At 39.7% G+C, this 25728-nt stretch overlaps 1 protein-coding gene across 1 annotated transcript in view; it reads left to right on the top strand.

The window, feature by feature from the left end:
• CNTNAP2 (contactin associated protein 2) overlaps nt 1–25728 on the top strand; it is a 1164397-nt gene that overhangs the window by 1066628 nt on the left and 72041 nt on the right. Inside the window, exons 19-20 of the mRNA XM_013955738.2 lie at nt 15809–16054; nt 17368–17501. Of these exons, the coding sequence (XP_013811192.2) occupies nt 15809–16054; nt 17368–17501 (380 nt within the window). The remainder of the gene's footprint in view (nt 1–15808; nt 16055–17367; nt 17502–25728) is intronic.

The following is a 25728-nucleotide window of genomic DNA, read 5'->3' as shown; positions in this document are numbered from 1 at the left end:
CATCAAGTTTCAGTATGCTATGTTGCTTTGAAGACAAATATAAAACATGTCCATTGCATCCATGACTGTACATACAGTAACTCTTGGGAATTTGAATATAGTGAGCTCACTTAATTTAGCAAACGTCCTAAAGAATTTGTTATGAGTTGAGGAATAATGGTAATACACATTTAGCATTCCTGTTCTCCAGTGCAGTTACGTCTAGAGGAAACCCACTGAGGCTGAAACTGTGTCAGTCTCTTACAGATGACATGTATTAACTCAAAAAAAAAAAAAAAAAAGAGACAGAGAGAGAGAAATTGCTGCGATATTCAGTGAATTTTCTTTTTAATATTTTTTTCTGTATTACTGAAATTCATCACACTGGTTTTTACTGACGTTTTTCTGTTTCTCATAAAGATAGGAAAACCCCAAACTTCTGCCAAAACTAGCTGTAAGCTAAATGTTTTATTTTTCCAGAATGTGGATATAACAGGATTAAAAATTCCGTGAGGTGAATGCCCAAGAACCTAGCACAGACAAGCCCTGGTTTTTGGTCGGTCTCTAAGCACTGTTGTAACACCTGCAATAATCATTATACTCTTCATTCTCCTTATGAGCCTCCCAGTCTAGCCAAAGGCTTAGAGTTTTGGCAGTAATAGTTTGGGCATTTTTTCTCTTTTGGGTGTCGCATTGCTTATAAAATTCAGAATATACTGCAACCACCATTTTCTAGAGCAGGAGACTGAGAATTTTGAGACCAAACCTTCTGGAGTGACCTCTAACTTTGGCTGTCTCCATTTTTGGCTGCCCATGTTTTCTGTATCAACACTCAAGTTTGCGTAAGTGCCAAGTACCCAGATCTTCCACTGAACTGATGTGGAGTTATGCCTGCTTAGAGCCTCAGAAAATCAATTCTGAGCATCCATATGTTGGCCCCCTAGTGTCTTGGTTGGTCAAAATGATTTGCCTTAGGTCACACCATCGGAAGTAAAACTAACAGCTGCCATCCAAAGTAAAGCTGAGAGCACAGTATTTGCAGGGCACGGCCAGGCCTCACGGTGCAATATGATACAAAGCCTACAATAAAACTTGCTGTAAGCCACTGCTGCTGGGCTGCGCTGAGCCGTGTGAAGGTATTCATGCTAGCATGAGGATCTCGGCACCACACTGTGTTGTGCAATTTAAACATGATGTCAGATCTCTGCTTTAAATATCAAGGCTATTCCAAGCAGTTAAAAATATTTCTCTAAATCATTAAGAACTAATGTGCAAAATGCACATTATCAATTTCCTTTCTGTTAGCACTGAAATCCAACATAGCTATTGAGAATAACCCCAAGTATGGTTTCCTGTGGGTGATTTCATGGGGCTTCTCTGTAAAAACAATCATGTGGCACCGGAATAAAAGTTAAAGGATAAATTAAACACAAAATAGGCTGTGTTTGGAGCATCCCGTGATCAAAATAATTGTAAAACCTCTGAAACAAATGGTGCTGATAATGAGATCTTTAAAACAGTTCAGTTTCAGCCCAATAAATTTTACATTGTAAATTTAACTTGCATTAAGCCTTTTAAATTGAGTAAAATACTGGAACATCTTGTAAATGTTGCCAAACTCCCAAGATTTTTGAATGAAGAGGATCTTACCTTTTATTTCTAATAACAATTCCTGGAATCTTATAGCATAAGCTCCTGGTCCATGAGACAAGACTAGATATCTTTACTAGATACGAAGAGAAAAGATAGAATAGTAATTGACAGTGAAATAAATACTGGCAAAACAGTAGAGTATTTTTTGCAAAATTTGTTGGAGAAGAGCAGGGAATCTTTCACATCACATACCACCTTAAATATAGGTTATTTGTATACAAAATTTACCTAAATTATATTTTTACACGTGTGAATGAAAGCATCCCAAATCTGTTATTTTGATTAATTTCTGTCGGAGTGGGGGGAACGGGCCCGGAGTAACGATGAGTCTCAATATGAGTATGGTCGTTCTCCCTTTATTAGAGCTTACACAAAGTATATATATCGACAAGCAATACGCATGCGCTAGCAATAGTTACATGACTGGTTACAGTTTCTGTCCATGCGCATAAAGTGGATATATGATTGGTGCAAGGTTGCTGTCTGTGCTCCATCGACATTTATGGAACCTAGTTCCGTCCAGACTTGTTTACCAGTTTTGTGAATACCTTCTTTTGTAGTGCTCAAGGCCGCTGCAAGGCTTGCTCGGCCGCTGCAAGGCTCGCTCGCCTTGGCCTACATTCCTTCCCTTACCCTGAGAACGGGATTGCTCATCCCAATCAGATCATACCCTCTCTCGCTTAACCATTCCTCCACAAATTTCTTCATTAATGCTTTGACATTTTCCCCATTCAGAAAGTATTGAAATGTCTGTAAAAATATTTTTGAAGAATATGTTCTCTATTTTCAAGCAACTCTGTTCCTTAAAGAAAGGGCATAGTTGAATACTGCTGTGTCTGTTATGGTTTTTACCTGTGTCACAGCATGGAGTTGGATACTGTGATGTTTAGAGAGCAGTTGGCAGGTATAAGAGAATGGTGATTGCAAATGTATTTTCCATAGCTAATGACATTGTTTGATACTCTCATCAGATCCTGTAATCCCCTGCTGTCGTTACAAAACACCGCTCATGTCATGTGCAATATTTCTTTCATTATACAAATGAGTTTTTATCACTCGTGAAAATAAAGAGACCGGCTCCAGCAGTGACTGCAAACCAGCAGATGGTGTTGCAGGGGAGAGGTGACACTTCCCAGATCATTCCAGTGCCCAGTCTCCTCTGAGCAGACCATACCAATCACAGGGGCTCTCACGGGGCCTCTCGAGGGAATGCAAATGGGGTCTAACTCACGATAAGCAAGATTATTTTGCTTGTTACCTATACTAGGAATTCAGTCCAGCTGTCAAGAAATAACATGGTTAATGCTTTGCACTAGGACTTGGTTTTGTTACTTTTATTCCTTTGAGTACATTTTCCATCCCGAGTGGCTCTGTTGGTTTGATGGTCATTAGAACCAGACTTTTTAAATCATCACATTGAAATCAATAAGAGATGTTTCAAGAGAAATATAATACTCAGCAGCAGGGAAGGGTGGCATAAAATATCACCTTTGATTATACCACAGTCTTTTCCTCCCACTGCACTTAATTTGCCACGGGAAGCTTTTCTTAGCTAAAAATTTTCTTTCAATAGTCAAGTCACGTGACCAGTCCCATGCATGGCATGGCAAACTTTTGGGGGTTGATTACTTACAGCAAGTGCTAACAGAAGAAGTGATAGGAAAAATCTAAGCAAATAAAGTATCATTACTATCAGGAAATCACCGTACAATGTTTTGTAAATAATCAACATGTCTCAGAGTAAAAACAGGCCTTGCATAACATGGATTTTTTTTTCTGATTAAATCCTTCCTTACAATCATGGATTGATGAATGACAAGAAATTGTGTTGTCTCCAACCTGATTAGCAGCAGGTGACACGTGATTAATGTGGTAGTTGCCTGAAAATTGCACTATTTTTTTTACAAGAACAAAGTGTGAAAATACAGCCTGACATCTATTTTTCCTTTATTTTTGTTTTGTATTTAGGGCATATGCAATTGGCTTCAAATCTCCTTTCACTGCTCTGAGAAACTGTTATGAGGAATAGCTGCAATGTTTCTGCAGTCCTGCAGATTGCTTTCTGACCTTTCCCTGTTCTTTGCTTAATCATAAATTCTCTTCTTTTTTTCCACAGCTGTCCTCCTATCACCATAAAAGCATTTCTGAGAAAATAATTAATTTTTGTTCCTCTAGAAGACAAACCCTCTCCTTCCTTTAAATGAAAAATAGCAAGGGTCAAATGCTGAAACGGGTATGCCGAGCAAGTGGCAGCACTGTAATTTGGGGGTCCCCTGGGGAGAAAGCCTCCCTTCTTTGGGTATTGAAGTGCTGTGGATCACCTTTAGGAGAAGAAAATGCCCACCACCAAGACAGCATGGCAAAAAAAAAAAAAAAGACATTAAATAACTGGTGTTTGACTCAAGTGCCTTCAGGTGTTCTGGAAGGGTAAATTCAAAGTTTCCCAGTTTCTGTGCAGTTGCTCAATTTGCATGAGCAAACATGAAGTAGAAGAGCACAGTGTATACACTTTTTTCTCCAGCTCCTTATGCAATCCTTATGCCATGCCCAAACTGAACTCCTTCATGTCTGTGTTTACATTTATATGAACCCTGAAAGCACTTACAATAACATTGTCTCAGTCAGATTTCCATCCTCTCTCCCTACCTTCTCTGCCTCAGAGGAAAAATCAGCCTTTTATATGGCTTAGTGGATGCTAAAAAGACGACCAGGTCTGGCTACTCAGGCACATTGGTGAGACACCTCTGCACCCTTCCACAGACTCTCACAAACTGACACTTGATCATCTCCAAATTCTGCTCTGGTTACACCCATTCAATTCCCTTTAATTTGCTGGTTGCAAATACGTTTCATTTCTGTAAGTAATGTGGAGGTGATTATTCCTGTGTTTTAAGGTAACTAACTTTAGTTTTCATTGCTCACACCCCAAGAACCTAGGAAATCAAAGGAACCTTCTTTGCCCTGCCCCTTCCCCACAAAAAAAAAAAAAAGAAAGAAAAAAAAGTGCTATGTATAACATGATCACAGTCTGTTAACCAAAAGTTATATAAGAAATTTTCTTTGGGTTAGGAATGTTAGGCTCCCAGTCTAGTACTTACTAGACTGAACACCGTAGAGGATCAAGCTTTTCTACCTATGGATCAGACTTCAGGATTGGGGTCCTGGCCTCTGCTGAAAAGTAACGACTACTTCATGTCTATTGAGTATAGATATTTACACACTGAAAAAAAATATATTCTATAAAACTATTCCATTCTTCTGTCCTGTCAATACTGCCTTATTAAACATGCAGTTTGTGCTCCAGTGCTTTGAAAATTGCATTTCACTTAAGTTGCAAGAATTTTTTTATTGGAAAAAATATTTTATTTTGTTTTTAAACCAAAAAATACCTTCCCTGTACTACCAACATATCTCAAAGAGATAGAACCAGATTATAAACTGAACTTCCCAGTCTATCATCGATCCATAATACACTTCTAATAAAGTGCAGAGATTTCTTATTCTGTATACAGAAAACAAATAAATAAGGATAATAACTTCAAAAAAATCCCAAACCTTGCCTCAGAAAATGTGATAAACTTTCAATTTCTTTGTCAGCTAACTATAATAGGCCTGCTCTGGTATCATTACTCACTGAATGCAGATATTTTATGAAAGATGAGCAGATCAACCTCAGCAACACTGTTGGCTGCTGAGTGCCTTAGTGCCTGTGCACAAGCAACTGCCAGATTTAAAGTTCTCACGCTGGATACCTGCATGGAATATTTATACACTTGTATAAATAGTATTGGCATCTTCAATTGGCATTGAAGTAGTATTGGCTTCTTACAAGCTGGTAAGGTATTTCTCCTCACAATAACTCTGTGGTGCAAGAAAATGTTGTTATTATGGTAATACAGAAAGCAAACAAGATAATGAGGGAAGCAATGAACTGCTCACTTTGGGAGTGGATACCTGTGGTACAGGAAGGTATTGAAGCCCGATCTCCCCAATCAAAATTGTCACTCAGAATACTGTGCAATCATCAAATGGCAGTCTCTAATATTTCTCAAATGGGTCTTGTAAAGCTGCAAGTTTTTCTCTGAGGTTACCTAGAAAGCACCTCCAAGGACCTGCTGGAAACCATGAAACCTGTTCTGATGCATGTTTGACATTACAGTTTTCTTCATCCATATCATTTTATTTGATAGGGTGTTTTAACCATTATGGATACTTGCATTAAAAGGGAGCTGAATTTTCATTTAGATTCAGCAGAGAATATGCAGAACAGGTTGCTGTTCCCTTTTTCTAAGCCTGCTGCCCTAGACATCAGTTCAAACTGCTGTAGCTATAGAATCCATATATCTATAGTGACTCCCATCAGCGCAGAATGAGCCACAACTGAGATTTGTCTGACATTGTTAGGCTTTCCTTGGCATATATACTTCTGTCCAGATAGAGCAAAGCAGAATAAAAGGCACTTGTGTGTGTATATATATATATATATATATATACACACAAGTATATTTATATATTTATAAATATATATTTATAAAAGGCTATTGTAGGAAGTTATTTCCCTAGGCTTTCTATACATTTAATGGAAGTTGAAATAGTGGTTCCTGCAAAGGAGACTCAGAGCTCAGCCTCACTTAGGTACTTTGAATTGCCTCCTGGTCGAATCTACCTTTCACCATTGACTAGGGATGCTTGTAGGTGCAGTGAATCAGGTGGTGTAACCTCATCTTCCATGGCACTCATCCAGTTCTACTGAAGGTATGGACTTTTGTATGTCTTTGTATGAACTTCTGATCAGCCCCATAGTTTCACTGGCACACATTAATTTCCATATTCCCCAGTTCTGATGGTCATTTGTTCAAGAAAGCTGTCTTTATATTGAGTACTTATATATTTATACAGATAAACCAAACATTCAGTGGGTTTGGATGCTATTAGTTTCAACGAGCAGTTGCTGCATTGTACTATTCTACTCCACCCAGAAAAAATTCAAACATGCATCAAAAATGATTATAGTGATGACAGCCCAGTACTAGACTTGATGATGCAGGAAGAAACCTTTAAATCTCAACTTCTCAGTTTCAGGAACTAAATATTATGAGTCTGAGGGTAGAATAAATGTTAAGTGAGTTAACCAGCTAAGCGATAGACATTACTGTCTTCAGACCACTCAGAGTAAATTCTCTCCCAGATCAGCAGTTATGGTATTCTGACACTTTACTGATGCCCTATGGTCAGGATGTATCTCAGCAAATAGTCTTAATCTTTGTGACCACAGCCTGAAAGTAGCTGCAATTTCTGGTGCTCTCTAGCACATTTTTTAGCCACAAGGCAGACAGGCCAGCTCTAGATAGTCTATATTCAATATTTATGGCTGTATAAGAAATCAAAAAAGAAAAGAAGAATGATGAATGGGGGCAGAGGTTTTGTTGGTTGGTCTGTCTAAATTGCCCTAGCAATCTCTGTGCAGGCATCAAGTGTGCGAATACCTCCAGTGAATGTCGTTGGTTAGGATTTGGAGGCTGCTGCTGTTCACGTTCAGAAGCCTGTGCAGACAAAACAGAGCATTGAACACTGGCAGGCAGGATCAAAGAGTAGTATTTTTAATTTACTATATCTAACCGTGGCTAAGGTTAGAGCCTCCAGATGGGATATGCTTACAGCTCTAAGCAGGCATTTCAGTCAGATTTGTGAAATGAAGAGAGGTTCTTTCTTTGCTGCAGTTTTCATATGTGTCCTGGCCAGGCTTCATAGTCTTCAGGATTTTGTCACCAACTTCTGTGAGGAAGGGATTTTACCACAGCACAATGTTATCCACCATTAATGAAACTGCTTTGAAGGCCTAGCCTCAAAAAAGTCAAATATAGTAATATCACAGAAGTAACCAGCGCTGATTTTCCTTCTTCCCCAGATGAAAGGTGGCACAAGTCAGGTCTTGAATTTCCTTGGAAAAATGTGAAATGACAGTTGTCAGACAGTGATAACTATCCTAGTGCAGAAGATAGATTCCACCTTTTGAAGTGCCACTCTTGAAAAGTTCCTATGTGGAAATGCCTTCTTTTTGTAACTCCACAGACCTGCTGCTTCTTTATTTATTAGGAGTAATATCTTGTACTTGATTCATGACAATAGTCATGTCCAATTTTTCCTCTCCCTATTAACAGCCCAGAGCCAATTCAATTCTAGTGGAGAGCACTGACTTCTGTGTCTTTTATGTGTCTCCGGACAGAAAATTTTTACAAAGCTGTGTTCAGCCAAACCTCTGCCTATTCACTCCTGGCAATGTTTTTCACAGGTGAGAAAAAAGTAATGGAGAAATAAGTTATGCGTGTGACTGAGTGTAGGACTAGCAGAGTCGTTATAACTACCCAAGAAGAAAAGACACATTTCACTGATGTTAAACAGTAGCAGAGGAAATTCAGGTCCCTACTTATATTTTCTTAGGTCTACAACACTCCTCCAGAAATGTCATGATATTGTTCAATTTCTTATACCCTGCCTCAGGTGGAATTTTTGCAAGAAATGAGTTTTTGTTGCTATTTGGCTTTTTTCTCCAGTCTTTCAACACCCCTAGTCCCAGACAGAATGAATCACAGAATCACAGAATCACAGAATCGCTGAGGTTGGAAGGGACCTCTGGAGATCATCTAGTCCAACCCCCCCTGCTCAAGCAGGGTCACCTAGAGCACATTGCACAGGATTGTGTCCAGGTGTGTTTTGAATATCTCCAGAGAAGGAGACTCCACAACCTCTCTGGGCAACCTGGTCCAGTGCTCTGTCACCCTCACAGTGAAAAAGTTTTTCCTCCTGTTCAGATGGAAGCGTCTGTGTTTCAGTTTGTGCCCGTTGCCTCGTGTTCTGTCGCTCGGCACCACTGACAAGATTCTGGTCCCATCCTCTCGACACCCTCCCTTCAGATACTTGTACACGTTGATAAAATCTCCTCTCAGCCTTCTCTTCTCCAGGCTAAACAGGCCCAGCTCTCTCAGCCTTTCCTCATAAGAGAGATGCTCCAGTCCCCTAATCATCTTTGTAGCCCTTCGCTGGACTTGCTCCAGTAGTGCCACATCCCTCTTGTACTGGGGAGTCCAGAACTGGACACAGCACTCTAGATGTGGCCTCACCAGGGCTGAGTAGAGGGGGAGGATCACCTCCCTCGACCTGCTGGCAACACCCTTCCTGATGCAGCCCAGGATACCACTGGCCTTCTTGGCCACAAGGGCACACTGCTGCCTCATGGTTAACTTGGTGTCCACCAGCACTCCTGGGTCCTTCTCTGCAGAGCTGCTTTCCAGCAGGTCAACCCCCAACCTGTCCTGGTGCATGCCGTTATTCCTCCCCAGGTGCAGCACTCCCCACTTGCCTTTGTTGAACTTCAGGAGGTTCCTCTCTGCCCACGTCTCCAGCCTGGCCAGGTCTCTCTGAATGGCAGCACAGCCCTCTGGTGTATCAGCCACTCCTCCCAGTTTTGTATCGTCAGCAAACTTGCTGAGGGTGCACTCTGTGCCTTCATCCAGGTCATTGATGAAGAAGTTGAACAAGACTGGACCCAGTACTGACCCCTGGGGGACATCGCTAGCTACAGGCCTCCAACTAGACTCTGTGCCACTGAGCACAACTCTCTGAGCTCTGCCATTCAGCCAGTTCAGCCAATCCACCTCACTGTCCACTCATCTAACCCACACTTCCTGAGCTTACCTATGAGGATGTTCTGGGAGACAGTGTCAAAAGCCTTGCTGAAGTCTAGGTAGACAACATCCACTGCTCTCCCCTCATCTACCCAGCCAGTCATTTCATCATAGAAGGCTATCAGATTGGTTAGGCATGATTTCCCCTTGGTGAAGCCATGCTGACTACTCCTGATCACCTTCTTGTCCTCCACATGCTTGGAGATAGCCTCCAGGATGAGCTGCTCCATCACCTTTCCAGGGATGCAGGTGAGGCTGACTGGCCTGTAGTTCCCTGGGTCCTCCTTCTTGCCCTTTTTGAAGGCTGGGGTGATATTGGCTTTCTTCCAGTCCTCAGGCACCTCTCCTGTCCTCCATGACCTTTCAAAGATGATGGAGAGTGGCTTAGCAATGACATCCGCCAGCTCCCTCAGCACTCGTGGGTGCATCCCATCAGGGCCCATGGATTTGTGGGTGTCAAGTTTGCTTAAATGATCTCTAACCCACTCCTCCTCCACCAAGGGAAAGTCTTCCTCTCTCCAGACTTTCTCTCTTGCCTCCAGGGTCTGGGATTCCTGAGGACTGGCCTGAGCAGTAAAGACTGAAGCAAAGAAGGCATTCAGCAACTCTGCCTTCTCTGCATCCTTCATCACCAGGGCACCCACCCCATTCAGCAAAGGGCCCACATTTTCCCTAGTCTTCCTCTTGCTACCGATGTATTTGAAGAAGCCCTTCTTGTTGTCCTTGACATCCCTTGCCAGATTTAATTCCAAACGGGCCTTAGCCTTCCTCGTCGCATCCCTGCATACTCTGACAACGTTCCTATATTCCTCCCAAGCGGCCTGTCCCCCTTTCCACTTTCTGTAGACTTCCTTCTTCTGGTTGAGTTTTGCCAGGAGCTCCTTGCTCATCCATGCAGGTCTCCTACCTCCTTTGCTTGACTTCCTACTCATAGGGATGCACCGCTCTTGAGCCTGGAGGAAGTGATGCTTGAATATTAACCAGCTCTCTTGAACGCCCCTTCCTTCTAGGGCCCTAACCCATGGTAGTCCTTCAGTAGGTCCCTGAAGAGGCCAAAGTTCGCTCTCCTGAAGTCCAGGTTTGCGATCCTACTTAGTGCCCTGCCTCCTCCTCACAGGATCCTGAACTCCACCATCTCATGGTCACTGCAGCCAAGGCAGCCCCCGACCTTCACATCTTCCACCAGTCCTTCTTTGTTTGTTAGTACGAGGTCCAGCAGCACACCTCTCCTTGTTGGCTCCTCCACCACCTGTGTCAAGAAGTTGTCACCAATGCTCTGCAGGAACCTCCGGGACTATTTGTTCCTCGCTGTGTTGTCTTTCCAGCAGATATCGGGGTGGTTGAAGTCCCCCATGAGAACCAGGGCCTGGGATCGTGAGGCTACTTCCAGCTGTCTGTAGAAGGCCTCATCGACTTCCTCTTCCTGATCAGGTGGCCTGTGGTAAACACCCACAACAGTGTCACCCATGCTAGCCTGCCCTTTAATCCTTACCCATAAGCTCTCGACTCGCTCTTCATCCACCCCTAGGCACAGCTCAATACATTCCAGTTGCTCTCTCACATAAAGAGCAACTCCACCACCTTGCTTTCCTGGCCTGTCTTTCCTAAAAAGCACGTAGCCATCCATGACAGCACTCCAGTCATGTGAGCTATCCCACCATGTCTCTGTAAGAGAGTGTATGAAAATAAAAATAGCAAAGTGGAAGGGGGACATTGAGGAGCTGACCAAAGAAATCTGACCCTCAAAATAAGTTTTTCAGTTCTAGGTACATTTATGTTGTGCATGGAAGTTTTGGATCTGCTTTTGCTTTGTCCCTCTTCAAATTGAAAACAGATAGATTTGTAAAATACGTACAATTCACACTGGGGATACATATCTTGCTTGCTAAAATTGTTTCTAATGCTCCACAAATCCTATCCTGGGTTTCTCTACAAAGCTAGTCCAACCTTTATGTATTTGCAAAGTCTGTCAACAGAGCATGACCTCACTGTATATTGGTTTATAAATACGTACAGGCATACCTCGGAGATATTGCAGGTTTGGTTCCAGACCACTGCAATAGAGCGAACATCACAATAAAGCGAGTCACACAAATTTTATGATTTCCCAGTGCATATAAAAGCTTTGTTTACACTCTACTGTAGTCTATTAAGTGTGCAATAGCATTATGTCTAAAAAACCAATGTAATTAAAAAATTAATTAAAAAATACTTTATTGCTAAAAAATGCTAACCATCATCTGAGCCTTCAGCAAGTCATAATCTTTTTGCTGATGGAGGGTCTTGCTTTGATGTTGATGGCTGCTGACTGATCAGGTGGTTGCTGAAGGCTGGGGTGGCTGTGGCAATTTCTTAAAATAAGACAGCAATGAAGTTTGCTGCATCAATTGACTCTTTCTTTCACGAAGGATTTCTCTGTAGCATGCGACGCTGTTTGATAGCATTTTACCCACAACAGAACTTCTTTCAAAATTGGAGTCAGTCCTGTCAAACCCTGCCACTGCTTTATCAACTAAGTTTCTGTAATATTCTAAATCCTTTGTTGTCATTTCGACAATGTTCACCAGGAGTAGATTGCATCTCAAGAAACCACTTTCTTTGCTCATCCATAAGAAGCAGCACCTCATCTGTTAAAGTTTTGTCATGAGATTGCAGCAATTCAGTCACATCTTCAGGCTCCACTTCTAATTCTCGTTCTCTTGCTATTTTCACCACATCTGCAGTTCCTTCCTCCACTGAAGTCTTGAACCCCTCAAAGTCATCCATGAGGGTTGGAATCAACTTCTTCCAAACTCCTGTTAACATGGATATTTTGACCTCCTCCCATGAACCACGAATGTTCGTAATGGCATCTAGAAGGGTGAATCCTTTCCAGAAGGTTTTCAATTTACTTTGCCCAGATCCATCAGAGGAATGGATCACTATCTATGGCAGCTCTAGCCTTGTATTTCTTAAATAAGAAGACTTGAAAGTCGAAATTACTCCTTGATCCATAAGCTGCAGAATGGATGTTGTGTTAGCAGGCATGAAAGCAACATTAATCACTGATCACAGATCACCATAACAGATATAGTAATAATGAAAAAGTTAGAAATATTGTGAGAATTATCAAAATGTGACACAGAGACATGAAGTGAGCACATGCTGTTGGAAAAATGGTGCCGATAGACTTGCTCAATGCAGGGTTGCCACAAACTTTCAATTTGTAAAAAACGCAATATCTGCAAAGCTCAATAAACCAAGATGAGGTATGCCTGTACTGCTATCCAAAAAAAACTGATTTGCTACCCCCACATTCATTTCTCCAAAGCTTTTGTCTTGAAAGGGCAGTTTGCAGAGAAACCCTTTACTACGCCTGATCTCCCAAGTGTCTTCTTTTCATATATCTTGTTTGAAATCCTCCAGAAGAAAGCAGAGAGTGGTATGTGGAAACCTGCTCCACATTTCATCAGCAGGGCTTGTGCTTCCTTTTATCCAAATGTTTTCAGGCAGCTTGAATGCTTTGCTGAATGAGGGACTTTGATATTCCATCTATCAGTTTCACAAAGATGATTTTTTTGGGGCCTCCAAGCAGGTAATTTCTTCACTGATCACCCCTTAGCATTTCAAAGTCATTTTTATACCTGAGTTCAATATAGAGAAGATTATCTTTTAGCTTTTTCTAATATTTTCTAATATTTGCTAGAGTCCGCTCCTGTGTGCTACTGAGCGCCGTGTAGTCCTGCTGCAGTAGGGATGTCTGCTTCGTTCAGCAAAGGATGTTAAGCATGTGCTTAACTATTTTGCTGAGCTGGAACTTGAGGGGATTCAATATCTTGCTGATGAGGGCCTAATTTATTCACACAACCAAACTGAACTGTGTCCTTCCTCTTAAGAGAAGTGATACGCATGTGAGGAGGATTTTAAGGCTCGTTGCAATAGCTTGTACCCTTGTAATAGTACAGCTATACTGGAAAGTACTTTCTTGGCATAAATCAAGTTAAACTTACAGAACATTCTGTGCTCTGTTGTGAAATCTTTAAGGAAAAAGAACAAATCTTACCACTTCAGACAGTGCTGTTTACTTAAAGCTTTCTTTGTAGTAATGAATATTTAAGTAGCAATTAATAACATTTATAGCTGTGGAAAATGCATCCCATGCTTGCCTGTTCAGCCTCGCAGCAGTGCTCAGGTAGGAGCTGAAGCTTCCAGTAGTTCCAGCGTGTGAGGCAACAGGCGAGTGTAATGCCAGGCAATCCCACAGATCGCTCCCTAAAATGCAAGGCACGGCAAGCAGAGTAAACAGGCGGGAAGGGGGAAGGACACAAATATAATTCTGCATGGATACACTCTGGTCATAGGTGCTGGGTATAACCAGGGCCTCGACAGGGGCTGTGCTCCCTGCAGTGTGAGGCAGCAAGGCTGCCCCGCGCCTCCGGTCCATGGCTCTGCCGGCATAGTGGCACTATAACTGGTGCAGTGTCTGCTGGAGGATCCGCTTGTGTATGTCTTTTTTTCAAAATAAAATAAAGCTATAAGCAGAAATTGAAGAAGAATAAATTAATGGTCATAAGGATATTTTTAAGCCAGTCTTGCAAATATTTAGAGCTGCAGTCTATACTACTTACGTTTTTAAGTGCTACCACTTATCTTCAACACTACTCTTAATAGCAGAAGGCATCAAGGTTTTGGGGAAGTATTTTCAGGAGAGGGCCCTTAACTTTTAATCCAGGAGTACTTAAGTGGGTCTACTGCAAAATATAGCTGTTAAACTGAATTACCTGTCCCATAACGCTTTCAAGGTGATTTAAGATATCTCCTATAAAATGACAGTGATAAACCTATCAGAATGATCAAATTATTTATAGCACCTTGGGACCACAACTTGAGTAGTTATTTTATGTGGCTGCACAGTGACAGTGACTATTATATTTTGAGTTTTGGAGAACTTTTACGTGGTAACAGGAAACCATACAGCTTTTCCAGCACTACAGTTAGCAAAATTCTGAAAAGGAGCATCAGTAAAGTCTATGGTAATACTACCCATCTTCTTATCTTTTCTGTTCTCATGTACTCTGAATAAAGTCTGAGGACTCGTTTCTGACTTGCCTTGTATCACTACACAGCTCATAAAATCAACATCTTGCTTCATATGTTTTGTGATAAACCTTTGCTCAGAATCGTGTAAGGGACATGAAGACTCCAAATGCAGAAGGGGATAAAATGAAACTTCTGTTCAAATAAAGACAGCATGATGTCTTTTCAGAAGTTTAGATGGATAGTTTGGTACCAATCTGTGTTGGCTTTGCATTTATAAATCACTTATAAGGAGGTACTAAATGACAAAAGATTTTTTTCTTAAATGGTGGTCAACTCTGAGCATTGCTTATAACCATTTTTATATACATTACTGATTTGCTATATTCATAATATTTATTCATTGTTCTTTATTAGGAAATATTCATAAACATGCCTTCTTATTAAAGCTCACATGTAATTTAAAATTTCCTTTAATGATGTTGCCCCAGATAGCAAAGCCTATACAGCACTGCAGTATCACTAAATAATGACTCTCTTAGGAAACCAGTCCAGTGATCACTTAGAAGGCTGTATGCCACTAATGGCAGGCAACTGTTTTTGTGATTGCCTTAGGAGGCTGTCACAGTCAGCTTTCACTGTAAGAATGTCAGTCTTGTACTATGTGTTTAATGTTAAGAAGTAGGCAGGACTGCATTATTATGAGAGGTAATAACAATGCTTTTTCAACTGAAAGTATTAATTCTGCCAAAAGTAGTTTTATTTTCTGTCAACATTATTGAAATATGACATTTTGTCTCAGAATGGTTTGAAAAACTTTGGCTGTTTAACAGCTCCTGGGAGTTACAGTTCAGATGTCTCATGCCTTATTCTCCACCATGAGTCAAGCTCCCTATTTACCTCCCGTAAGCCATCCTGCTTATGCAATTCGCTTGAAGTATTGTGCTAACAAGGGATAATTTTCTAGTGTTGCGTCCAATCCTATTTCACAATTTTCAAGGGCTAGAATCGCCATCATTCCTTTGGAGATTACACCAAGTCCAGTAGAATTTGCTAGTTAGAATTTCTTGTTTTCCTTTTCCTTGACAGTGTTTGTTTGTAGTGCTTCTTAAATCTCTCTTCCTTGTACCTTCTTCTTTTGAGCATTGTCTACTGCAAGACCTTGATAAGAATAAAGAAAGCATGGTCTTCTGGTCTGCAGCATTGATATGAGACAAAAGTGTAGATTTCTGTGTGACCCAAAGGAAATCTTTCAATTGCTCTACAAATTCAGGTACCCATCAATAAAATGGAGATATTACTTTTCATTCTCCCTGGAAAATTGTGAGGCTCCTGACCTAAATATTGGCAAAATGCTTGAATAATGCAGCAGTAGAAACACACACAGATTAGTACTGCTCAAGTCCAGTAGTAATACGTTTGATCCAGAAGGTGTCAGCAAGTTCAGTTTCTCTTTTTTTGCTTTTATTTTCAAGATGTTGGGGCATTTTTTGAAGAGGGAATGTGGCTTCGTTACAACTTTCACTCTCCAGGGACCAGCATGAAGGACTTAGTTAGCCGGACGCTGTTGAGTTCTATGGACCCTGAGACCACAGTGCCAGACCTCAACTTGAATAAAGAAGAGCTCAGCTTCAGCTTCAGCACCACCAAGTCCCCTTGTGTCCTACTGTACATCAGCTCCTATACCCAGGACTACATGGCAGTGCTTGTCAAGCCATCTGGTAAGCTACTGCTCTGGGCTTTCTCTGTTGAAGGCATAGTTGATAATAACATTCAGCAAAGCTCTGAACTAAAGAGAAAATCTCTTCACCCTTGCAATGTAAAAGCAAAACACATGGGGCCTGAACCTTTATTCTGTTTTACTAGGTTTTGTGAACTGTTCAATTCAATGCAGTTGATAAAACAAACAGAAACCCTGGTGTAATAATCAGATCCACAGAATGAACTAGCGCTATGGAGAGGACAAGTAGGTATCCACATGTGGGCATCTGAATAAATAGTTAATATTTACTGAACTCGTGGCAATATCACTGGTAGTCAGTGGGAAGTGTTATGTGCTCAGCTCTTCTAAAACTCTGCCTGCCTAATACGGTGGTCAAAATATCAGTGTAGCATTATATATAAGATCCTAAAATTGTTTTGATGGCTGAAGGTTGTTTTTGGCCCACTTTCTGAGTATGAAAACCCAATATTATCTTAATTCCAAACAGTGCTTTAGTGTCTCATGAAAATCATAATTTGGATGATTTCTATTCCTATTCTCTTCTATGGGATAGGCTAATATGAGTATTCCTCGTGCCACATAATGTTCCCCCTTCATGGGGAAGAAAGGGGGTGCATTCCATGTCAGACATCCAAACTACAGCTCTAAAGGTCTAAGAGTGCTCTTTTGAGTCAGAATATTTCAGGTTTTGATCAATAACTGGGTCTGCATTTCCCATTTCAGAAAGTGTGCTTTTAATGCAATATTGAATTTTGCTATGAAAAAACAGACACTCCAGAGGAACAGTTTTGTTTAGGAAAAAAAAAAAATGGCCTGGAAGACTGTCATGAATATTGGTTAACCACTTCTGACTAAACTTCTCTAACAATATAACCTGAGATTTCCTTTTCACCATATATTATCAAATTTCCATAAAAATCTAAACGGTCACCCATTAACAACAATTAAATGTGAGAGCAAGAAAATCTCATGTGTAGATTGTAATGTCACTGTTAATTTGTTGTAATTCTAACTTTATTGTATACATATCAATAGTTTAGAAAACCTCATGCCTTGTATCATTTTTAATTTTAAAGAATTTTACTGAAGCAAGAATAATAATCTCAACCATGTAGTGCTTCTGGATGTGCTAAAATGTGTAACTTCTTAGACACCATCTCTTCTTAACTAAATTCTCCTACTGCAGAGGCCACCTCTGAGGGTGATTTAAATGTAAAATGATAGCAGCCATATGTGTAAAATAAAGAGGGGAAAATATCTGGTAAAAAAGATCAAAATATCTAAGGGTGCTTTTCACATTTCTTTCACTAGGGAATTTACAAATTCGGTACAGCCTAGGAGGCACCAGAGAGCCATATAACATTGATGTTGACCACAGAAACATGGCAAATGGGCAGCCCCATACTGTTAACATCACACGGAATGAAAGGGACATAGTACTCCAGGTAAGCAGATACCCAAGGCTTTTTTGGTTCCATCTGGTTTATTAGTTGTAGCTTGTACTGCCTTGTATTTTGATGACCTTCTTCCCCTGAAGATATCAGTGCAATTTTAGAAATAAAAAGTACCCTAAGTGGGGTTCTGCTTGCAGATGACACTCCTAGGAGTTAACAAAAGCCATCCTCTCCCTCTGTCATTTCGAGCTGTGTTGTTCTGAAACGCTCATTCTCGTGTGACGACAGCTGAGGTGGAAGCCAGAACTAATACAGGTGCCGTTGTAGATGCCTTAGGGCATCAGAGACATCTGGGCTGGTAGATGACATGGGACTTAGGCTCAACCTGCATCACTGGAGCACCAGCTGGAAGCCAGGAAGGATACCCTGCAGCATCTTAAATGGCACTGGACCCCAATGTATAGACAACTAAATGCCATGCTGCAAGTCTTGAGTCTGCAAATGAGAATATCTTTCAATTTAAATTTATCCTGCAGTCCAGTGAAATTAGAAGAGCCGTTCAAGCCTGCAAAGATGAGCAGATGCTTAAGTGTTTGTGTGACGGGAGTTTTAAGAGAGAGAGTATTACTGAAGCATAGAGCTCTGGCCTATTTAGTTTTTGGTACAGCACTGGCAGGAACTTCATCTCTGTATCTCAGTTTACAAACCTTTGAAATAACATAATACTATTTATGTAACTAAAAGGGCCTCTGCAAGAAGTGATCGATGTTTCTAGACAGTCTTCTCTCTGTGGTCATTACAGCTCTCTGTTTTCATTCCCTGGTTGTCACGTCTGCAAACATGGAGATTGCAGCAGGGTGTGAGAACAGTTTTGTTGGCGGGAGAGACAGGTGGATTGATCTGGGTTTGGATGGATTAATCTGGATTTGATAGATCATAAGAAGCAAACCAAAACCGATAACAAATGAAATATAAAAAGCAGAAGTGTCCTTGGGAACAAAGCCAAAAGGTGAAGGATAATATGTGTCACAGAATTATCCACCTAAAGATTAAAATAGATGCCTGACAGTTGTTTTTTTCCTTCCAAAAGGAAACTTTATCAGTGGATTACAGTGACTAACTGAAGATTTCAGCATTCAGACTGAAGTAGAATTGTCAGAAAATTACAAAGTTTTCAAAATATCTGAAAAAGTTTTCAAAAATTCTGAAAAATATATGTGATTCATACAAACACTTTGCAGGCTTGGAAGCAGGAAGGGTATCATATTTTGATATATGCATCTTTCTTGTGTGTAGTATTTGGACTTACTTCTCTCACTGCTAAATGGAAACTAAACAAGACTTGCAGTTAGGTTTCCCTTCTGGCTGTTAAATGCTTCTATTTTAGGAGGTGTGGCATGTTTCCTATGGACTCATAGCTGGCTGGTTCAGACAGCTGTTAATCTGAATAAATGGTTTCCCAAGGGATCAGATCAGATACCTTGCCCAAATGGAAAATACCAACACAGTTAAGTATGCCAGTCTTGCATTAACTCACCAACACTCAGTGTCAGACTTTTCTTTCCCAGTGTTGTATGAGACAGCTAGGGCTTTGAAAAGCCAGAAACATTTTGGTTAGTGTTGCTCGGCTAGGGTAAAAATTGCTTAATCTAGTCAGTGTGCTTGGAACACAGCTAGTTTATGTAGTCAGAAGGCAGATGCATTTGGGGCTTATTAAACTAGGGGGTCTATCTGATGCACATACAAGGATAGGGAAAGTAGGGACCCATAAAAAGAAAATTCAGAAGTCCTACTATTGCTGTACCCTGAAAAAAGAAGATTTCTATGAAATCTTGTTTATTCTCCCTAAGAAAGTTGATTTTGTAACTTACCTGGTTGTGTTTTGCAAATTAGAGAGCTGATAAGAACAGGGATCTGTTCTGTAGATTGTTCACTTGAAAATGAGTCCCGCTTTCAAATGTAAACCCTTCATGACTTTTGAAGATACAGATGATATGTTAGAAATATAATTTTCCTCAGTATCCAGAGGACAAGTCATAAAGTATGAGTTTTCTCTTGCAGATCTGAGCAATGAACATTTGTGTAGACTTTTATTTCCTGCTAAATCTTTCTCCAACCTGATGAGCATCTGGTTTGCTTGCTTTTAAGTAAGACAGCTTGCTTGCCAGGTGCTGTTGCTCACACTTCCACATCTCCATGTGGCATAAAAATGTCACAAGAAGGATTTAATTCTCATCAAAGCTTCCATTCAAGAACACTCAGTTAGTATTTCTGAGATGTTAACAGCAAGTTCATACTTAGAATACCTGTCTCTCTAACTTGCTGTAATAACCCTGTAGTGCCAGAGAGATTTAAAAAAACCTGCAGTCAGGCAATAAATTGCTGCCATAAGAACTATGTGAACCTGAGTTTTATCATGATTCTCAGGTGTTTCACTTATATATAAATGCAGTAAAAGATTCATTATGGGACTCAGTGAGACCTCACCAATGTTGTAGGACAGGAGATAATTGACTGCCTGCATAAAGTCAGCGTTACTGTCCAATCAATCAGAATTTGAGTCAGGCTTTGAAATAAACATATAAAAATATACAAATATCTAATTTATTCTCAATATGACAACATAAGCACAAGAACAAATATTTAGTGCAAATTATTTTCATTAGAATTATATCCCTATTCCTAACACACTAAGATAGTCAAGACTGAAGGTAGTAGCAAAGACTGTCAAAAAGGTTTTGTAGTTCAGATTTTTTCGTTCAGTGAATGCAGGCAAATCAATAATTAGTTCTACATTAAATAAGAAGCTCCCATTTGTGTTGTCAGCAGTTTCTCAAGGATAAGATTAAGGATATACAGTTGCTTTAGGCTTCAGGAAAACAAAATGACATAATTTCAGAGACAAGGATCTGCTTATTTTCTGTTGTTTCAGTGAGGGGACAAAACTTTGCTAGTAAGAATTCCTATCTCTCACCTCTTCTAAAATACCCAATACTAGTAACCATGGCACACCTCCAAGGCTGTGTAAGTTCACCTGTGGACAAAAAAAAAAAAAACAGTCTGACACATGGGGAATGTATCATCCTAGTAAATGACATTTCAAGAGCTGAGCTTTAGGTCATGTAGGGCAAGTTTTATTTGGTTTGACTTCATTAAAAGGTTTAATGCTTCAGCAGGATATTTTCCATATCATAAAAAACAGAACACTCTTTACCAAGTTTTCATGGGTGATTAAAGCTATTCCCACATCAATAAAATATTCTTTTAAGAAAGCCAAGGGTAGAAATCTCCCTAGAAGAGATTCTGATCTAAAATCCATTGAAGTGACTGGAAGGACTTCTTTTCAAATTATGCCCTTAAAGAACTGTAACAGTTGCATACTTAGTGCAAGAATCATACCTCCTGCTTCTGTACAAGTCCCCACAGTAAAATAAGGATGGAATCTGGATCACAGGCTATCTTGTTCTACCTTCCTTTGCTATTTATGTTTCTGTTCCATTGCACAAAAGCCATATCAGCATGTTACAAAAATAAAAATGTGATGTGCTTTAATTTTCAACAGAACAAAGTTGGTAGGCAACACACTTGGATGTGGGCCTCTCAGCTTCCTTACTTAAGTATTCTTGTACAATGTCAACAAATCTCCAGTTTTTCATACCTCCTTTAAAGTCATTTCTATTATGAATCACAGCTTCTGATGTCCTCTAGCCCAATGGTTTCCGCAGAAGTACTACCCTGAGCATTTCATGAAGCTTAAATGAAAGGAATTTCAAAGCAATGGCAATGTGGCTGGTGGTGAATCCAGTCAAATCTATTTCACAGTTGTAACATCAGAACGTTTTTGAAGTTACTTTCTCATATTAAAACATTTTTCTTCTCCTGAACCCAGATTCTTAGTTTAAATTTTCCAGATACACAGAGTAAGAAAGAGATCCCTTTATAAATAGTTCCCTTCTGAAAATCCCTTCTGAAATCATGCAATCTCTTAACTGAAACCCACTCTACAAGGTAGTATTCTTCAACAAACTCCATCTTGTTCACAACAAACTACTCTTTTTCTCAGGGAAACAATCAAAATATACTCTCATCTTGGGACACAGAAAACCAAGTTCCAGTCTCACCTGAGATCTGTCTTTCTACAAAGTTATGGTGTTTAACTTGAAGGCGAACCATTAGGCGTCTGTTCCTGAAAAGGACCAGAGCGACTTCCACAGGACTCCACTTTCCCAAGCCCACCCATATAGTTTCAGGACAACTGACAGTAGCCTGTGCACATATACTCAGGAGACCATAGTCACAATACCAACTGCTGACTCCGTTCAAAGTCAACATGAGTTTGAGGCTTTCTGGAAATTTTCACCTGAACTCAGCTGTTCATAATGTTCAGAAAAGTCCAGAAAATTTATTTGCATGGATCTCCTTTTTCCAGTACCATCAAAGACAAGCAGTGGAAATGCCCAGCTCCTGTTAAAAATAGTAATCACTGAAAGATTTGCCCCTGACCCAAATAAAACCAAGAAGAAACAGAACTTTTGCAAGTGTGTTTTCTTATTGCCATTTTGAACTCCCCACTATAGAAATAGAGAGAACATTTGCAAACTCTTAGATGCTTAAATAATGTAAGTCATACAAAGTTAATTAAAACTAAGCTGAAATACAAAATAAAATGTTAAACATAATAGCAATAAAATAAAATGGGTGAAGTGGAGCAAAGCAATCTGCATATAGCCCTAAGCTTAAATGCAATGAATATATCAAAGATTTTTGTAATTATAGATTGAATCTCTGTTTCATTACAGGAAGTGGGGACTTTCTCACAGACTTCAGTGAGGCCGCAACTTCAACTGCTATGATTATTGTTGCTATAGAATCACACCTACTCTCCTGTTTCATATATTTTGAAGCCTGAACAGAATATGATCCCTCTGTTTGATCTCTTGCTTAACCGAGGCCATAAAATTTCACCAAATGATTTTCTGCATCTAACCCAAAAAGTAATGATAGTAGTATAACACATTCTGTAGAAAGGCATTCTATCTAGCTTTGAAGATTTCAAATGATAGAAAATTTAGCATATTCTTTAGCCATCTCTTCCAATGAGTAAGTATCATTCCTGTTAAGAATGTACACCTAATTTACAGTTTTAATTCTGCAGACTTCAGCATCTAATTTCAGGATCTTTATATGCATGCAAGATAGATGAAAGAATTGTTTGGTGTCAGATGTCATTGCCTTCCATGCTTTCTCAGAGATGGAAAAGATCTCAGAGATCTTTTCATCTTTGCTGTTTTAAATACCCAGGACTTTAAGCATGGGTAAAAACACATAAGCCATAGTTAATATCAATAATCGACTGTAAGCTTTTCCATCAAAACAAACTGCTTTTTTTTTCTAGTCAGTTATATCTATTACACTAAAAGGATATTTAATAAATATCCAGGCAGTTTTTACCTTAAAGAAAGAAAAATCTTTTCTTCCATTAATAGCAGAGGCCTTCCTGTTGAAATGAATTATTTAAAATCCCTGGAGATACTTTATTTCTGCAATGTATTGCCATTCTGCAATGGCAATGTATTACTCAAAATGCAATAGAAAGGCAAACTCAGACCATTTTCTAGAGCAGAACACACATTACATCTGCATGTTTAATGCATCAGTGCTCAGTTTAGCCATAGCTACTAAGCATTTGTTCTGAATCAGAAGTCATAAGAAAATGTTCTTTGCTCACATTTCAAAATGTATAGTTTTTTCATGAGTAAGCAACCACATAGCATAAGAAAAAGTTGTTGATAGGAGAAGTTTTAAAAATAAAAAAAAAGCTTATATTGATACGGTATTTTATTCCTGTAACCCTAAACGCCATATATGTTCCTAGATATGAAGAAATACAGACCCTGATCTTTGTTTACTCAAAATTTCTTCCAAGTATAATGATGTTATGAAAGTTTTAGAAGACTGGATGCTCAGTTCTTAAAAGTTTCTGTAAATAACTGTAAGAAACAGCAGAGCAGAATTTAAATTCTATGCATTAGAATCAGAAGTGAATGAATAATTCACAACTTAATAATTTTCTTACCTGTTCTTTTGTACTCACAGAATATCCATGAGCTACTAGCAGTTTCCTTGATTTATCCATCATTGAATTTATTCAACTTTTTTATTTTACAACAGAACTTACAATCTTTCAGGGAAAGACAGCAGTATAGGTAGGCAGGAAGCTCGTAAATGAGCCATTTCTACTTCTCTTTTTTGCAAGATGGAGTTGGTAAGTGGCATCTGCCATGATAAATGAGCACATCCCTACAGAATCACAGCCTGCTGAAAGTCAGATGAAAGATTTTCATAAACAAGAATCTTTTTCACTCATCAGTAAACAAGAGAGTAAAACATCATTACCCTAAAGATCGGGACACTGGAGACATATTTTCCTCTAATTGGCAAATATGCAGCTCCCACTGAAATCAGTGGGGAAAATGCAATCAGTAGAGCCCCTCGTGTGCATCTGACGGCAGCATCTCGCCCTCTGGTTTCATGGTTGTAAGACCTGAAGCTGCTACCTTCCTTGTACCTGCTGCTTAGGGGCAGAGGCAGAGGCTGAAGTATATATCATTGAAGAAGTTTTTCCCTCTCTGTGCATCAGCTAAGAGAGTTTCAAAGCTTGAGGCCTTTTGGAAGAATATTTTTGTCTACGTTCTGTTGTGTAAAACTGCTTGGGAAGAGAAGAATTCTCTTGTAGATCCATCCTTTTTCTCGCATCTTTTCAGCAAAGCCTGTATTGTTGGATTCAGAGGAATTTTTCTGTCTGCTTGTCCCAAGCTTTGGTTATATCCAGGCCACATAGCATGATAAGACCAGTAAGTGAAATGTCTTCTTCAGCCTGCAGCCCAGTTTCCATTGGAAGAAAAGCCAGGGTGACCAGGGCACAAGGGAGCAGGGTAGGGTCTGGGAGCTTGCCCAGGCTGCGTGTCAGAGCGAAGGGCTGCAGAGCATGTCTTGCAGCTTATCTGCCTCCCAACACACATTGCCAAAAGTTGACTTACATTGAGACCATTTCCTTCTTCTATATCTGTTTCTAATGGCAAATGTGGTTTCCTTAGCCTGTACGATTACTGTTTTGGCATCAATTTTTATTGGAATTACAGAAACAAAGAAAGAAAGAATCATTAAGTATTTTCAGTCTAACACTAAGCCTAAAAAAGTCAAAACTTAGCATGAAATAGGTGCTTTTCATTATATGGCAGCACATATTGGACAAATTAATGTCCTGTGAAAGTCATCTTTAGGCACATGGAGTAGATATCTTTCATTTTAATAACTTGGCATTATATTAACATTTGATGTTATTCATCTATTAAACAGAGCAATAAAAGTCCACAGATATCGGAAAGAAATATCAGAGTTTTGTTTAAATTGAAGGCAGCCATACAAAATAGTGTCCTTTTCTTATCGGTACCTCTGTCACATTTTGAGATGTCTATCTAAGTTTCCCTTTAAATTTTATCCAGGTTCTCATTTTTTTTTATATTGGGCCAAATTATCCCATGATATTTTTTATTAGAGCAACAGTGGCTTCAGGAAAATATCGGAGTTTATAGCAGATAAGGGACTTATGTTTTTAATGAGAAAACAGCTTCATATATTTATTTTTTTCTGCAATGTATCCTGTGTTGATCAGGTTTCTAATTTAAATCCCTGAAAAAAAAAGACTATTATAAAAGACTGCAGTTGATTTTTATAAAAGCTGCAGTAGACGAATCAGTATATTAATCTGGCAAAACAGATCTGGAGTTGTGCCTAAACTATATTAACTATACTACTGCAGAAATTTCATCTGAAGTGCTCAAAGCACAATGCAAACCTTAAGTTAGCTTTACACCATGCCAGTGAGGTATATGGGGTCCAGATGGGTGAGGCTGCAGGTCCACAGCAGTCTAAGCCAGTCCAAATTGCTGGCTTTATGGTCCTCACTACTTCTCTCAATCTACTGTTTATTTACATGCTCTGTCTTGCCCCAGCTCTGGCCCCAGTCTGCTCCACAATAAGCTGGGTCAAGGACCTAACCTGGCAGAAAACTGACTTTACAGAAGCTCGGTGAAGCACTAGTGCCACACTAAGGAAGGAATTGAATTATGGTGACATTGGCTGTGATCACCCTAAACAATTACAGACCTGTCCCCTGAATCTTCTCTTTTTCTGTTGTGTTAAAAATATACAGTGTCTTCAGTTTCTCAGTTTTTCTCCTAACCTTTCTGCATGTGAATAATCATCTCTTTCACCA

Source organism: Apteryx mantelli, chromosome 2 (genome assembly GCF_036417845.1).
Source record: "Apteryx mantelli isolate bAptMan1 chromosome 2, bAptMan1.hap1, whole genome shotgun sequence".
NCBI lineage: Eukaryota > Metazoa > Chordata > Aves > Apterygiformes > Apterygidae > Apteryx > Apteryx mantelli.
The sequence above is the reverse complement of the archived record's forward strand: the minus strand, read 5'-3'. Positions and strand labels throughout refer to the sequence as shown.